We start from the raw sequence: 17,528 nt of genomic DNA on the forward strand, positions 1-17,528 counted from the left end.
GCTTTCATTTAAAGAAAAAAGTATGTTGCTAGTTGTACTGGACTCCAAGATACAAGATAAAACGTGCAGGCAGTATTCTGTCCAGTTGTTTCAGTGGTAAATATTCCTACCTTTCACTCTTCTAGCCAATGAAAGAAAAGCAGAGCTGAGTTTGAGAATATAAGAAAAATGATAACATGCTAGATAGGAAAATGTTAGTCACAATTCAAATGTCTGGAGATGAAACTTAATGGTCCCTTTTAAAAGTAATTATTTTTCCCTTTTGGAGTGCACGTGGGAGCTGACCATAGAAAACAGAGAAATCCATGATTTTAGTATTGCTTGACTATCCCCTTCTCTCCAAGAAGCATAGCAACAAAGGCAGGAGTTAATGCTGTTTCCAATTTGGTGCTTATATCATTTTGTTTTCTCTTTTTAGTTTTAAACCGTTTAAAAATTGCTATGCCAATATAGCCCATTAGGCCCATATTGCAGAATGGTGGGGGCTGTGGCTGAGAGAGACTACTTGTGACAACTTTGCAATGTAGTATTATTATTTATATTACAGGTTAGAGGCAGGGATAAAGCTGGTCTGAACTTCCAACCAAAAATATTTCCCTCATAAACATCTCCCATATGTCTCTAGTATACTTTAATAATGGAAATGTATCCACCAAACATTAAGACAGAGGTTCTAAACAATTAATTAAGAGGTCATGATGGTGACTCACATTTTATTGTCCTAAAACATGAGCCTGTAGTAGCTTCCCACAATCTAGGCATACACGTGCATTTTGTTTGAATAACAAAATGACTGTGTAGTGCAAAATATGAGCAACCTTGCTTGTCCCAAGTCATGACCACTCTCAGATCTTACTTAGTCAGTTTCTGACTGTCTTTTCTATATAGCATGAGAGAGACTAATGTTGGTAAGACCTAAGAGGAGACCTGAGACAACTCCTCAGATTTAACATCCTATGTCTATGTTTACTCAAGCAACAGTGTAAAAGAGACTTGGAGTCCCAGATCTAGAGCCAAGTTTCACAGCTGCCAAATCAAACCATCAAGCACGGGGAGGAACCCTGACATTTGTATTGCACTGCTGTGGCTTGGATGGATGAGCTAGCAGGAGGAGGCCCTAGAAATTTGTAATTGCCAGTGAAACTGCGGTTTAGAAGGAAATAAAAACGGAGTCTCATATTTTCACTGTAAACAAAGAGTAAAAAGTTGGACACCTGTCCAGTGGATGGCATGTACAGTGTGTGCCCTGTAGAGTGTGAGCTAATTTCAAAATACAATAAAATCATGGGGGTTAGGTCAGGTGGTACTTTTTGAATAGTCGAGGGCAGGGATTCTCAACGTTGGGTCCCCAGATGTTTTTGGACTTCAACTCTCATAATCCCCAGTCCCAGTGGCCTTTGGTTGGGGATTATGGGAGTTGAAGTTCAAAAACATTGGAAGACCCACGTTGAGAATCCTTGGTCTAGGGTAGACGAGTCCTCACTAAATGTTGGGGTGCAGTGGGGTGGAAGGGTCAGGCAGTCAGATGATTTATTTTACTTCAGGACAGTTGTTAGCCATGGCGTGGCATAATTTTAAAAAAAGATGGGGAGCAGGACATAAGCCCTGCTGGATCAGGCCCAAAGTCTATCTAGTTCAGGATCCTGTTTCCCAGAGGGACCCATCAGATGCCTCTGGGAAGCTCACAAGCAAGAGATGAAGGCCTGCTCTCCTTCTCTCGCTCTCCAGCAACTGGTGGAGACAGCCTGCCTCTGAGCCTAAGGGTAGCCTTTAACCATCAGGACTAGTATTGCCTCACTGTGTGCGTGAACGACATGAATTCTATATAGTACAATAAGCCCATGTGATAACACAAAACCAGGGTCAAGTCAATGAGCAATTAGGATTTCTTTTTTAAATCAGTTTTTTTTTTTAAGTTCATGTATTCTGTGACTGGAAGAACTATTGTTCTTCAGACTGTTTTTAGCTATGTCACTTTCTTCAGAGATGTTCTTGTTCTTTGAGTATGTCATTAAAATGTGAGTTGTAGGTCTAAAAGGTGTGCAGTCTGATTCATTGCTTGAACTATGGGGTGCAGCTCAATGAAATGCATCCAGAAAGCCCTACCCTCTGACTCTTGAAATTTGGCCCTACCATGCCCCCACTATCATCTTCTAAAACAGCAGCTAAGGGGTCACCATAAAAAGAATGGGGACTGAGCCACCCTGCCCTGTAATTTGAGTACTGATCCTGATCCTTTGCACATATATTCAGAAGTAAGTTCTGCTGATTTCAGCCATGCATGTTCCCAAGTAAACTGGCACAAAATTATAACCATTGGTTTAATTGGTAGATAAACCAGAGTTTAGGACCAATTATAATTGGTGAACCTGAGATTAGGACCATTTTCTGATTTATTTTTTAAAAAAACTCTTTCATTTCATCTGAGTTGTAACAAGGAATAAAAAGAAAATGCTAAGGATGGCTGGGAATAGTAGGATGGTGGTTTTTAAATATCTCACATCTTCAGCATCCACGCATTTATACTGACATTTTGTTAATGTGAAAATGGATGTAAATTTAGGGAATTCACTTATGATTGACTAAATCTAAATATATTAATTATTGACTTAAATGGTAGAGGGTTAATCAGTTGAAAAGTTTAATCTGCTCTCTTTCAGATGTTGATGAATGTCGGACTATTCCTCAGGCCTGTAGAGGAGATATGGTGTGTGTTAACCAGAATGGTGGCTATTTATGCATTCCTCAAACAAATCCAGTTTATCGATCACCGTATCTCAGTCCTTACTCTAACATATATCCACCACCTCCAGCACCAGCTCCTGCTCCCAATTATCCTACTGCTACCAGACCTGTCATTTGCCGATTTGGTTACCAAATGAGTGAAAACCAATGCGTGGGTAAGTAGCAAAATACTTGTAGGATCCCTCTACAGCCTCAGGACTATTATGATTACCTGTCATTTATTAACGTATCAATTACTTCCTTATTATTTCTGCTAATACTCTTTTTACTCTTCTGTGTTCACGTAACTGAGATGTACTGGTACAATGATGACCACTGATTTGAATGGTAAACATTAGGCCAGAAGATAGCATGTGATTTGTCCATTTTTTCCCCTTAAGTGGCCCAAATTTATATGTGGTAGGGGAGATTTGCAACGTGCACTGTCCTGCTGTATTGTATTTCACTGGCTGTTCTACTTGGCACAATGGCTTTTGCAACATACTTGAATTCTTTGTCTTGCCAATGCAAGATGGATAAAACCATAGTAAGCTCAAATTGATCAAGATGAAGCTACTTTTTTTTTTTACAAGTACCCCAAATATTAGGTTTTCAGATTTGTGCTGATACTGCTGGTTCTATGGTTCTTGAAAAATCTATGGTGATAGTCATTGTCCCTATTACACACCATTATGTTAGCAATAACAGATGTTTCCAGGGTAGGAAAAACAACTAATGTAATTCTACTGGGATGATTATCTTCATCCTCTGATGATGCTATCCAAGGTCGTAATATTATACTGGCACAATAGCCTTTGATACATAATCAATTGTTTTATTTTAGCAGTGCAACAAACCCTAGACGTCCAGCTAAAATTGTTCATGGTAAGGTTAATTAAGTATGGATGAGGAAGTCACTTTGGAGTAATTTCATTTGCATGCATAGAATTTAAAACTGTAAAATGAATAGAAGGAGAAGAGAAGGGAAACAAACTGAATAAAAGCTTGACTGGGCCTCCTTTTGGAGACTGAGGTACTGTCCAATCCCAGATACTATCAATAATGCAGTGCATAATTCTTGTCCTGTATGTAACATGGCACTAAAGACTCTTGCTTTAAATCCCCAGATGAAACACAGTGCATGCAGTTATTATTTGGTTCATTTACTTTTATTGATTGCAAAATAATTTGTTGCACGAATTTCGCCCATTCAGCCCTATTATGTTGTATGCACGTACAGAAGACTGTGCACATGTATATGTTTTTGTGTGAATGACTGCATATGCGTTCATTTTAAACTTGAACCCAGGTACAGGTGTCCTCAAATGCAGCAGATTGGAAGTGTAGTACCATACATGGGCTGAACATAATGTATATCTGTACATACATGCAGATCTACATGAGAGTTCACTGTACCCAGATTGTAGTTACATAACATTAAACATAATGTGTGCATAAGGCTTTTGTCTTCTGATCATCTTCTCAGACAGACAGACAGCACTTTATTTTGGTCATAGACCAGAGAAAAACAAAACCATTACAAAAAACCAGAACAAGTTTTACAAACCATATAACAGAATCTTGCCATTCTGGTAGAAATCCCTTTATCAAATTTAGACAATAAAAGATTAAGATAAAAATCATCAGAATGGCCAGGGAAATTTTCCAGAAGCGGGAAAATTAATCTTAGCCGAATGTCCCTGTAGAAATCACAATATAGGATAACGTGAGAGGTAGTTTCCACAGCGCCAGAGCCACATGGGCAGAGTCGAGATGAACATGGTATCCCTTTAAATCTTCCTTCCAAAACAGCAGAAGGCAGAGTGTTAACATAGGCAAGCATTAAGGCACGCCTATTTAGGAATTAGTATGTTACTTAAGTACTCTGCCAGTTTAAAAGAGCCCCTGGTGGTGCAGTGGTAAAACTGCCGCCCTGTAACCAGAAGGTTACAAGTTCGATCCTGACCAGGGGCTCAAGGTTGACTCAGCCTTCCATCCTTCCGAGGTCGGTAAAATGAGTACCCAGAATGTTGGGGGCAATATGCTAAATCATTGTAAACCGCTTAGAGAGCTCTGGCTATAGAGCGGTATATAAATGTTTAAAAAATAATAATTAATAAGTTGGTTCCCTATATATGTGCCTTTCTTGAGGCTGACCACTTCCACCTGTATCTCCATATCTAAGATGTGCTGCTTAATGGCCCTTGTAGCCTGATCTATCCCTAGCCTAGTAAGTTCAGCTTGAGAAAGGTCGAACTGGGAAAGTTTATTTTTAACCAGGGACTTCCATTTGAAGTTAAAGCTGTCAATCATTATTAGAGAAGCTAGGCCCACTTGGGCAAAGACTGATTTTAACCAGAACAGAATGATGCATCTCCAACAGCATGTCTCCAACCTAATAAATCCTACCTTGCATCTGATAAGAACATTGGGCACACAATAAGGCACCTGCAGCACAATTCTAATGAATTTAGTTTGGGCAGCTTCCAGCGAAGAAAAGTTACTTATAGGCCCCAATTGTGCTCCATATAAAAGTTGTGGGTATACTTTTGCAACAAGAGTTTAATTGCAGCAGAGATAAAAGAAGCACCCTGCGTAAAATGATATGATTAATTAAATTAATTGATAGTTGGGCATTCTGCATTATAGAATTTAGATGAGCATTGCGGGTACCCGATGAATGGAAAACTACGCCTGAGTATTTAAATAAATTAACTTGTTCGATTTTATGTCCATTCATTACCCAATTATAATGCTTTGGGTGTTTAGTGAATACCACAACATTCGTTCTATGATAATTAACTTCAATAAACTCATCTGCGCAAAAGGCACTGAGAAGACCAAGTGCTCGTTTTAAGCCAATGGGAGTCTGATACATGATAGCCATGTCGTCAGCATAAAGCAAAATGGAAACATGCCTGTGTGCTAATTTTGGAGAATGTATGGAGGAGACAGTTAATTGGGACGCCACAGAATTAATATATATATATTAAACAAGATAGGAGCTAAAATACAGCCCTGTCTCACTCCTCTAAAAGTTGGAATCTCTGACAACAGGTAACTGTTTGGGTTGCAGCAAACCTTCAAGCAGGTATTATCATGCAAGTTGGAAATTAGGAGCAGTACATAAGAACAGCCCTGCTGGATCAGGCCCAAGGCCCATCTAGTCCAGCATCCTGTTTCGCACAGTGGCCCACCAGATGCTGCTGGAAGCCACAGGCAGGAGTTGAGGGCATGCCCTCTCTCCTGCTGCTACTCCCCTGTAACTGGTAGTCAGAGGCATCCTGCCTTGGAGGCTGGAGGTGGCCTTTAGCCCACCAACTAGAAGCTGATGATAGACCTCTCCTCCATGAAGTTATCCAAACCCCTCTTAAAGCCATCCAGGTTGTTGGCTGTCACCACATCTTGTGGCAGAGAATTCCACAAGTTGATTATGCATTGTGTGAAAAAGTACTTCCGCTTGTTGGTCCTAGATTTCCTGGCAATCAATTTCATGGGATGACCCCTTGTTCTAGTGTTATGTGAGAGGGAGAAGAATCTCTCTCTCTCCACTTTCTCCACACCATGCATGATTTTATAGACCTCTATCATGTCTCCCCACAGTCGTCTTTTTTCTAAACTAAAAAGCCCCAGATGTTGTAGCCTTGCCTCATAAGAAAGGTGCTCTAGGCCCCTGATCATCTTGGTTGCCCTCTTCTTTACCTTTTCCAGTTCTACAATGTCCAGTAGCTGCTTATCAGTTGAGAGATCTTTCAATTTTTGCCAAAGCCTTTCTCTAGAAGTAAAATAAAATGCTGACTTTAGGTCTGTGAAAGCTACATGTAGGGCCGAACCTGGATTGTGCAAATATTTTTCAACTAAGAACTGTAGAGTAAACGCATGTTCTATGGTGGAACGCCCTGCCTGGAAGCCTGCCTGTTGAGGGGCCAAGGTATTGTTCATATCTATCCAGTCTATCAATTTGGCAAGTAGATGTTTGGCACAGATTTTACTAATTATATTTAGAAGGTTAATGGGGTGATAATTTGCTGGATCCTCTCTTCTGCCTTTTTTGTAGATAGGTATTATGATTGTGACACCCCAGTCCTTGGGTACTTTTGCTGTGTTATCAATATAAGTAAAAAGGGAAGCTAACACTGGAACCCACCAATCCATGTTAGCCCATAAAACCTCAATAGTAATAAAGTCGTTTCTGGAAGCTTTACCCTTCTTAAATTGCTTAATTAGATCTTCAACTTCTGAGCAAGAGACAGGATTCCAGCTAGGTAGTTCACTGATGTTCAAATCATGGTTAACCTCCACAGCATCAGCTCTCTTATACAAAGTAAGGAAATGGTGCTCCCAACCCGCTGCAGATATAATGAAAGATGGAGGAGAGGGGGCTCTCTCCAGGGAAGGAGCAACGAGCCGCCAGAAGGTGGTCTGATTTATTCTTATAAAATAGATGTAAACTGTATTCTGGAATTTTAAAAAATGTTAATTCTGTTTAATGCCCATTCCACAATACACATAGAATATTGGAAGGCATTCTGTTTAGTGTCCTTCATATGGTGAATATCCACAATAGCATACCTTGCACCTGCACTTCAGATGTGTTCACTAGCTAAATTTGATTGTTTTGAGTTTATAAATGTGTCTGCAAATATACTTTTCTTTAAGGCACTACAGAAAAAATTAGATTTCTAAGGCAATGTTAACAAAGGATGTATTCTTGGATACGTTGAATTTTTTCTAGAATGGACAATACTCCTATTCCATGACAGTGTGCAGTGTGTCACATTCCATCATGTGAATAATTATTGCATCATCTCCTGCCTGTGAGCTTTCAGTTGACCACTGATGAAGGCCGAAGGTGGGCTGAATAGGCTCTTGGTCGGATCCAGGCTCCAGCAAGACAATTCTTAAATTTTTAAATGCTTGTAGTCACTCTAAACCAATATTGGAGGACATCCCCAGTTGTTTGCCAGATTACAGCTTCCATCATCCCCCATTGCATCAGGGGATGATGGGAGCTGTAGTCCAACAACATCTGCGGACCCGATGAGAACCTCTGTAATCCTGGAATATTTAACAATATCTGAAAATACCCCAGGATGCTTCCACACTAAAAAACCCAGCATGGATGTTCTGTCTGGAAAGCATTAGAAGTGGATGACTATGTTGTCTTTGAAATCACGACCTTAGGAAGCTAATCTCATTTACTGTACTAGAGCAGGAGTTCTTAACCTTGGGTGCCATGTTGGTGGACCATCCCCTGCCACAGTGGCCAGCTTTGTAGCTGAGCATGATGGAGTTGCAGTCCAACAATATCTGGGGACCCAAGGTTAGCAATCCCCCGAACTCAAGGCTTGCTTATTAAACAGATAGATGGATGAGCAGAGCAGGAGGTGCAATAATGCATACTTGTTCACTATTCCCAAACTCAGTGTTGGGCAGAGTCTTCTAACTGGCCAACGTTCTGTATTAAAATGTTGATATTTGCTGCAGTACATAGGGAACAACCATAGCTCAGTGAAAGAACATCTGCTAAGGTTGGGGAAAGACTCCTGCCTGTAACACTGGATAGCTCCTGCTAGTCAATACAGACAATATTGTGCTGGATTAACCAAGGGTCTGACATAGTAAAAGGCAGCCACCTGTGGACACAAATTGTAAGTTGTACAGAACTGGTGTAAATCATGTTGCTCAGCAGCTCCACAGTTTGCACAGCAGTTGTATTTGTGTACACTAAGTTTTCCTGCAGCAATCACAAAAAGTGTGCACTTTATATGGGTTGGGGAGCTGCAGCTCAGTCAGATCTCCCAAGCATATCTTAATAGATATTTGAGGACTTGGGTTGTTCATGCATCTTATGTTTGCTGGGGGAAAGAACAGTGTCCCTCTAGCAAGCATGACTGCTACAAGTCTGCTTGAAACCAGGTGGGAGTAAATTGCATTCCTGAAGCAAAGCACAAAGTTCTGAATCTGGCCAACATTTCTGATCTGGCTATGATCCGTTTTAACTCATTCCATTTCTGACTGTGTTCCTTTCAAGCTGTCGAATGCGTAGCCATAATAATGACCCTTTTGTTCAAAGAACTCAGCCCAGTAACCCTTGGCACATCTTGACTGAAGCAAAGCCTCACGTTCTTTCATTACACATTCATAAACTGAAAGTTACTTCCAATTTCCCTTCACCCCACCCCACCATTTCCTGCTTTACAATGATTTTCGCAATTCTTGTTGGGTATTGTGGAAAGAAATGCAATGGGAGGACTTTTTGTTTTTCATTTTCTTTCCTGCTAAAATGTTCAATACGATGGCTGGCTGAAAAGACAAGACATGAAAACACAGAAAGGAAAGGAAAACTGTAACAAGAAAAGCAGAAGAGAAAATAGGAACAAGGATAAAGGAAAAGGAAAGGAGACTTCTTAGGCCCAGGGTGTTTAAGAGAACATCGTCTTTGCCGTGAGCCTCACTGCCCATTGACAGAGGCGTATCTAGGGAAAATAGTGCCTAGGGCAAGCACTGAAATTGCGCCCCCTGTCCAAACATCTGACACCCATCTGATTATCTGTACATAGTGCCAAACTGAATATGTGTACAGTGAATTATATTATATTACCTGTAGCCCCTTCGGGGGGCTTCCTAAAGGCTGGGGGGGGGGTCTGCAAAGGTTTCCCCTCCCCTCTCTGGCCTCTAGGGCCTCACAGGGACCATTTCAGCATGTGCGGTGGCCATTTTTAAAATATATATATATTTTTTAAATGGCCACTGAAAACAAAATGGCGACTGCGCATGCTCAAATGGCCTCTTCGAGTCCTGGCATGGCGTAGGACAGGGGTGGGGAACCTTGGTACTCCAGCTGTTTTTGAACTACAACTCCCACCATCCCCAGCCACAATAATTGTGGCTGGGGATGATGGGAGTTGTAGTTCAACAACAGCTGGAGTGCCAAGGTTCCCCACCCCTGGCCTAGGGCCTCACAGAGGCCATTTGAGCATGCACGGTGGCCATTTTGTTTTCAGCAGCCATTTTAATTTTTAAAAAATTTTTAGAAAAATGGCGCCCCCCTTCAAGTGGCGCCCGGGGCACGTGCCCTGCCTGCCCTACCCCTAGATACGCCCCTGCCCATTGAGATCATCCCAAGATGCTCGTCTGTAGTTGCCATGAGCTCGTCTGGAGGTTTTACACACAGGGCTTCTACCCCGAATCTACTTCAGAGGAGAGTGTGAGTGTGTGCGTTCACACACCAGCCAAACTTACTCTGAAGTCCCTTCAAGATTCTTGGACCCACTCCACACACAAATTGGGCTTTGTGGTGCGAATTCTAGCTTATCTCGAGGTATTTCCAGATTTTTTTAAAATGCTGTTTTTTTTAAATGCTGGTTTTTCAGAAAACACCAGAGCAAATAGGGAGAGGCACTGATGTAGAATCATTTGCATGATAAGAGGGATGTTTTATTTATAAATGCAGATATTGTTCTTTAGGAAGCTCTCTTTCCTACCGCCCCCATTGGCTAGAAGGAAAACACGGAGCATGGCATGTGAACTTGTTTCAAAACAAAATCCAAGAGCAGAGGGGAGGGGCTGCTTCCCTCAATGTACTTCAAAGTGGCTTTGCTCAACATATGCAAATAACTCCCTGGTGGCCACACAGGGACGGGCCTTCTCTGGAATATTCTTTCTGCTGAAATCATCACCATCTCTGACAACTTTTAAAAAGTACTTAAAGACTTACCTCTTGACCCAAGCTTTTTAATTTGACTGTAGTTTTAGATTGCTTTAAGGTTTTTTATTTTTATTTTCGGTGTCTTAACTTGTTTTATATGGTTGCAAACCACCCAGAGATGGAAGTTTGGGGCGGTGTACAAATATGATAAATAAAGAAAATAAGAGAGAGGCTGTCCCACACTCCTCACTCACTTAATCGGTAGGAGGTTTCAGGCAACAGCCTTTTGCAAGGCTTGTTTCTTCATGAGGAGAGGCTACCAAAGACTTATGGTGCTTTTGTAAAATATCATACAAATATGCAAGATGGGCAGGAAAGCTGAGGTCGACAACTCTTTGAAGCAGCATTAATTCCACAAAGCAACCATGTACCCCCGAAGCCCCACTAGGCCCTTTCTTGCCACTGATCTGCAAAGCCTTTTTTCTTTTAGTTAGTAGACATTGGGATAGTGTGGCTGCCTTGTCTCCCATGACCTCAGGGAATTTCAAGACTCAGTGCAGCTCTCTTCAGTGCAGCCTGGCAAGACTAGATGATTATGCCTGCTGTGCCATCTAAAAATGAACTTCTGTACATTTTATGTTGCACAGCAGGGGCATAGGAACATAGGAAACTGTCATATACTGAGTCAGACCATTGGTCTATCTAGCTCAGTATTGTCTTCACAGACTGGCAGCGGCTTCTCCAAGGTTGCAGGCAGGAATCTCTCTCAGCCCTATCTTGGAGAAGCCAGGGAGGGAACTTGAAACCTTCTGCTCTTCCCAGAGCAGCTCCATCGAATATCTTGCAGTGCTCACACATCAAGTCTCCCATTCATATGCAACCAGGGCAGACCCTGCTTAGCTATGGGGACAAGTCATGTTTGCTACCACAAGACCAGCTCTCCTCCTGTGAAATTGGCTGATTCAGAAAGAGGAGAATTGAAATAATTGCATCTCAGGTTGCCTCCTTTTGGAGGGAAAGGACTTTTAACAATTCTGTGCTAGGCAGGAAATGCAACAGAAATGCAACTCGACATGAGGATATAGTTTTGCAAAATGCTTCACCTGCTTAACAGCTGCTTATCATGCATCCATTCCAGATGCAAGAATTCTGCCAAGAAAAAAAAAAAGCAGTTATATGCTTCATCTTTCTAGTTGCTGTGTATATTTCCTTTCAGAGACTCCGAGGACAGAGTAGCTGAAAATTAGAAATGAAGAAAAAAGGGGAGCAGTGGTGCAGCTTTAGAAATGAATATACAGAGGTGGGAAAGTATAGGGATAGCATGCCAAATTTATTCCTTATCAGCATTCAGCATCCCATGCTAGATACACTCTCCTCACATGGCTTGTTAATGTCCTGGTGAAAGAAAAGTCCTTTAAGCTGATTCACACAATCCGGAATAGTTCAGGATAATAGAGTTCTAACAGTAGTTTAGGAGGTGTAAAAGTAAAGTTGTGCCATCAAGTCAGTGCCGTCTCCTGGCAATCACAATTTGAACCTCTGATCCAAATTTTTATTTTAATCTCTGTATTTTTTAGTTTGCCGTCTACAGAGTAGAAAGTGCTTTATGGTTCTTTTCTGATCCTTCCTCTCAATCGGCCTTTGAAGAAGGCCATTCCAATTTGTATTTTTACAGATGGGGAATTGAAGCTGTAGTGGTTTTTCCCAGGGCCACCCAATGAGTCCATAGATGAGCTGGAATTTGAACTAGGTATCTAGGTTCCAAGCGTAACACTCTGTCCTCTGTATCTTATGTTTGTCCATTTGTTTTTCCTTCTTAATTGTCCATCTGGGAATGAAGTCAGCAAATAAAAACAGGGGGAAAGTGGAGTGAGAGAAATGGCATCTGTTATTTTTGATCACTTCTTTATAGTCCTTTTCAGCACAAGAAGCACTGTAAAGGTATTTTTCAATTCTAAAACCACATGACCATTTAAAAGAATAGCTTTTTTCTGTGGCTGCAGCTCTATTTCATAGTACATTTATAAAACTTAACACTGAAGACTCAGATGTTCTCTGACTTGATTATATTCTGTAACATCAGAAGGTCTTAAAAAGCAGAGGACCAATCAATCCCACTCCCTGGTTTGTATCAATGTTGCCCTTCCAGGGCAGTGTGCCCTCTTGTCCTCTAGGGGGTGTATATATACAGTAAGGACTAATATGAACAGAGTACAGAGGCGCAGCATTCGATTGCATCCTAAGTAAGGCGCATGAGCACAATAAGCTGCCAGGACCCTTCTTTAGCACAGTAGCTCCCATGTCCCCTGCGATTCCACCCCTGAGAGTTGGGTGACCCTCCAGAACAGGGGGTTGCAGGGGGAAAGGGAGGTCAGCAAAAATCGACCCACCCACCCCACTCTTGTATTTATAGAACTGCCTTCAGTTTGTGCAAGAGAAACTTAGATGGCATGCAACCCATGGTGGGGGGATTGTCCCAGCCACCATCGACAAAAGAACAGATGGAGGGGTGCTGGGTGGAAGAAGAATGCTTCCTATCCCTTGGCACGTCACAGCCTCAATGGCAGTTCCCTACTGCTGCTGCTTAAGGAGAAAGGAGCCGTGGCCGTTAGCACGGCATAGTGGAGACATGGTGCCGTCTTAAGGCTGACTACTCATCTCAGGCTCCTTTGCAGACTTTCTGGCTTTCCTCATCCCCTGCCTGCTATTGAATTACATATAAAAGAGGTCTCATTCTTTTGCTTTTCTTGCTTTTATTTTTATTCTCTTTGTGATGCCCCTATGTAGACCTGTCTTACCAAATGGATTCGTGGTAAGGTTATGGCATCCCTACGTCTGGCAACAGAGCTTCTATTCTGTGCTGAGGATACCATTGAGAATCAGTCAAGGATGCTTTCCGCTGATACAGAGAAGAGCGTAATCTCTCAGTAATGTGATAGACAAGAGATGGTGAATCTCTGTGTTCTTGGGGGCAAATATAATATTTAATAAATTAATTAAATTTAATTAATTAAATTAATTAATTAAAAGACCACCCCATCCAAAGGCTCTGGGTGGTGCACAACAAATTTAAGAAGTCATAAAACAAAAACTGTCTAAAACACACTACTTAAAACAATATAAAAACATTTTTAAACAATTCAAAACCATTTAAAAAACCAATTAAAATACCCAGAAACAATTTAAAACCCTTGAAAGGCCAGGCCAAACAAATATGTTTTCAGGGCTCTCCTAAAGGCCAACAGCGAGCCTAAATGGCGGATATCATTCCATAGGCCAGGAGCAGCTGCAGAGAAGGTCCGGTTCCGAGTCTCCACCAGATGTACTGGTGGTAACTGGAGAAGGACCTCTCCAGATGACCTCAATGTGCGATGGTGATCATACATCTATGTGGTTGGGCTTGATAATGTGCCTCCTAGCAGTAAGGATTTTATGGTGCATATGTGCTTGGATAGCACAAGGTCATTAATATGGGGGTAGGGAAGCTGAGGAACAAATGTACTTCAATCCCTTCAAGGGATTGTTTGCCTTTCTGGGACATACCTGACAGAGCAACACAATAAAATGTATGTGGAATACATAGGCCAACTTCTTAACTAATGAAGCACTGGTCCATTGTGACCCCCTACAGTTATATGTCACTGAGGGTCATGCAGCCCTCAGGGTCATATTTTCAAGAATCCCGGAATGCTTCAGAAGGAAGAACAGAGAGATCAAAACTGCCCCTCCCCCATAGCTCATGCTGCACATCCGCTGCACCAGTTCGTCATTAGTCTGGATGTTGGCCATTGTGTCTTATTGCTTGCCATGCATGATTTAAAAAACCAAAACATGGACATACCCTAAAAGTATGGAGTATCTTGTTCTCACTCTCTCAACTTTTCCATCACTTACTTTCCTTACCAGTGGAACTCTGGGTTACAGTTTTACTACAGCATGATTAAAATTTGGTAAGGATGCTGAGGATTGGATAAAATGGTTTTGCAGGCAAAATTTGGTTTGTGGACAACCATTTGGTCATCTCTGTAATAAATAATACAAGGAAGGGGATGCCAGTCCCTATATTTCTGTGGGCATGGAGATATTTAACTGTAGGCCTCCAGCCAGGCAGCATTCAGTTAGAAGTCAACGTGAGCCAAGATGTAGAAAGCTTCACCTGACTATGAGCAAAGGAACATGCAAACTCCATGGTGCCCAAAATAAAACGTTCCCCTCTCCAGGGCACTTTCCAGATTACATATTTTTACAGCAGGAAAATGCTTCGGCTTGGCGGAATTGTATTGAAAATGATCCCCAGAATCTCAAACTCCTACAACAGGAAAATACAGCTACTTTTTTTGTGACACACATGCAACGCTGTAGTGCTATAACACAAAGATAAAACCCAAAAGAAGGCATTGGAAATGTAAATGGCACCTTGCACTCAGGGCAGGGATTGCAGTGTCACAACACAGGAAGTATGGAAGCACGATTAGCAGATCTGTAGTGACACCATTGTAGTCTTTAATCTGGAAAGCATCCAGTAGCAGAGAAAATAGAATGTTCCCTTCTCCCCTAGCACAGGATTCAAAGCTGTGTGTGCTCCCGAAAACTGTGCATGTGGCAGTGGAAACCTCGGTTGGAGGACCGGGAAATGATAATTTGTAAAGCATGACCATAGTTGTGCCGAACCAACATTCTTCAGATTTGAGATTGCCTATATCAGCAGTGTGGCACCCAATCTATGATTGTGCTTTGCACACAATCACTTCCAGGTCCTCTGACTGGGATTTCTACCAGGACATGAACGGTATTCAGGAATGCGTATGACTTTGAATCATACCTAGCCACTTCTTGGAATAACTTTGGAATAACTTCTTGGAATAACTAATTTTATTGATCATAAGACCATGGTCAGTGTCTCTTTCCCCTGTATTAAAGGTAAAGAGTGCCGTCGAGTCAGTGTTGACTCCTGGCGACCACAGAGCCCTGTGGTTGTCTTTGGTAGAATACAAGAGGGGATTACCATTGCCATCTCCTGCACAGTATGAGATTATGCCTTAATCTTCCTGTATTATCCTCACAAAAACACCATGTTGCTATTCTCACGATCTCCCAAAAGTGGTCTAAGGGAGCCTAGCCCGCTTTTGGGTGTTCGTGTGCTGCAACGGGAGTAGCGCTGCTCCCGGAAGCAAACCTTACTAAAAACCCTCCACTTAGACAAGGTTAATGGAGCGAGTGCTCCATTAATCTCATCTTTTTGATCGTGTGCTGCCGTGGTGTGTGGCGACACACAAATAGACCCCTGACCGGGCAGCTGCAAGCAGCCTCCCAGGCTCGGGGGTCTCTCCAGGATGCGCCACACACTCACATGGGGAATCCTGGAACTTCTGGGGGCCGCACAGCCCCCATTCCCCGCAGCCCCCGCAAGCTCTGTGATGGAGCCAGCAGTTGTGTGGGTGGCCGCTCCGGTCGCCCAGGGCTGCCTTCTGATTATTTGTGGGGATGAGAGGGCTATGCCCGCTCTCCCCGCAAACCCCCTTATGGCTCTTCACACTAATCGTGTGAAGAGCCTCCATGAGTTACATTAAGCTGAGACACCTGCCCAAGGCCACCCAGTGAGTTTTGTGACTGAACAGGGATTTGAACCCTTTTGTCCTCCCTCTCTATCCACACTGGCTCTCTTAATTGTTGCTTATCCTCTGCAGTCAGAGTCCTGACTTTGCTTTGATATGGCTTTTCTCTCTCACCATCAGATTGCCAAATCCATTACAAATGTGTCTGTTAGTTCAGTATGCTCCAATAGTAATTTAACTTAGCATGGGAACCATTTTACATGCTGAGCAAGAGAATGAAAGGAATGAACAAATTATCTTGGCCCATTAGTAATTTTTCTTTACAAGTCACTAAATTATTCTGAATTATCTCCGTATCGCATTGAGGGCTTCTGTAGGTTGGTTTATGCCCTTATGGTAAACAGTACCTGAGGGTGACTGCCATATTTCTACATTTTACACCAGCGGTTCCCAACTTGGGAGTTCCAAGATGATGTTGGACAACTTCCATCATCCTCGGTGACATAGAACTACATCTGGGGATCCAAGGTGGAAACCCCTGTCTTAACTGCTCAGGGACTGCAGTATTTTCTAATAAATCCTTACAATCTCCTACAGTGTATCTGCATGGTCATAACATAAGCAGCTTGTGTAAGTACAGTGATCCCTCGCCAACTGCAAGGGTTCCTTTCTGGCAAAACTTCGCAGTTGGCAAATTTGCGGTTGGTGAGGCATTAAAGTCTATGGGAGATAGGGGGTTAGGGGAACCTTGACCAAAAAACACCAAAAAATAAAGGATAAATTAGCAAAAAATGCTTAATATTGCCAAGAGCCACCAAGAGGAATAAGCAGATTGAACCTCTGGAAGTTTTATGGGTGGGGGAAACCCCACCATCACTCAAAAGTACTTTAAATCGGCAAGGGTCACCCATGGTCACACCAAGAGGAATGAGTGGATTGAACGTCTGAACCACACAAAATCACTAAAAAAACACAAAAACACAAAAATATCTCTACAATCGCAGATACGTGGGTTGCAGTTGGCAAGACTGGTCACAATATTTTAGTCACATATTCTTAAAACCACGTTTGGTGAGGAATGACTGTATATTGTTATTTCTCTTTGTAAACCGCCCTGAGCCATTTTTGGAAGGGCGGTATAGAAATCGAATTATTATTTCTTGTTTACACAGTCAGACAGGTGTTATTGACTGGTTTGTTTTATCCAGACATCGAGTCCTTCCCAAGGACCTGGGATGGCTTTATTGTCAGTTGTTATAGATATCGTCGCAGAATATAGGCTGTTCCCAGTAAAGCTGCTTTTTGTAATTGGCTGATGGTGATTCTGTGGTATTATTATTTCTTGTTTACACAGTCAGACAGGTGTTATTGACTGGTTTGTTTTATCCAGACATCGAGTCCTTCCCAAGGACCTGGGATGGCTGAATTTTATTGTCAGTTGTTATAGATATCTTCGCAAAATATAGGCTGTTCCCAGTAAAGCTGCTTTTTGTAATTGGCTGATGGTGATTTCTGTGGCCCCTATGGTGTTGAGGTGCTCTTCAAGGTCTTTTGGAACTGCACCCAGGGCGCCAATTACCACTGGGATTATTTGGGTC

The 17,528-nt window shown here is 42.1% G+C and overlaps 1 protein-coding gene across 4 annotated transcripts in view; it reads left to right on the top strand.

The window, feature by feature from the left end:
• The window catches only part of FBLN5 (fibulin 5), a 99,130-nt gene that overhangs the window by 18,126 nt on the left and 63,476 nt on the right, over positions 1–17,528 (top strand). For all 4 annotated transcript variants that reach the window (XM_053248080.1, XM_053248100.1, XM_053248089.1 and 1 more), the window contains one exon: positions 2,661–2,900. In XM_053248080.1, the coding sequence (XP_053104055.1) occupies positions 2,661–2,900 (240 nt within the window). The remainder of the gene's footprint in view (positions 1–2,660; positions 2,901–17,528) is intronic.

Source organism: Hemicordylus capensis, chromosome 1, assembly GCF_027244095.1.
Source record: "Hemicordylus capensis ecotype Gifberg chromosome 1, rHemCap1.1.pri, whole genome shotgun sequence".
Taxonomy (NCBI): domain Eukaryota; kingdom Metazoa; phylum Chordata; class Lepidosauria; order Squamata; family Cordylidae; genus Hemicordylus; species Hemicordylus capensis.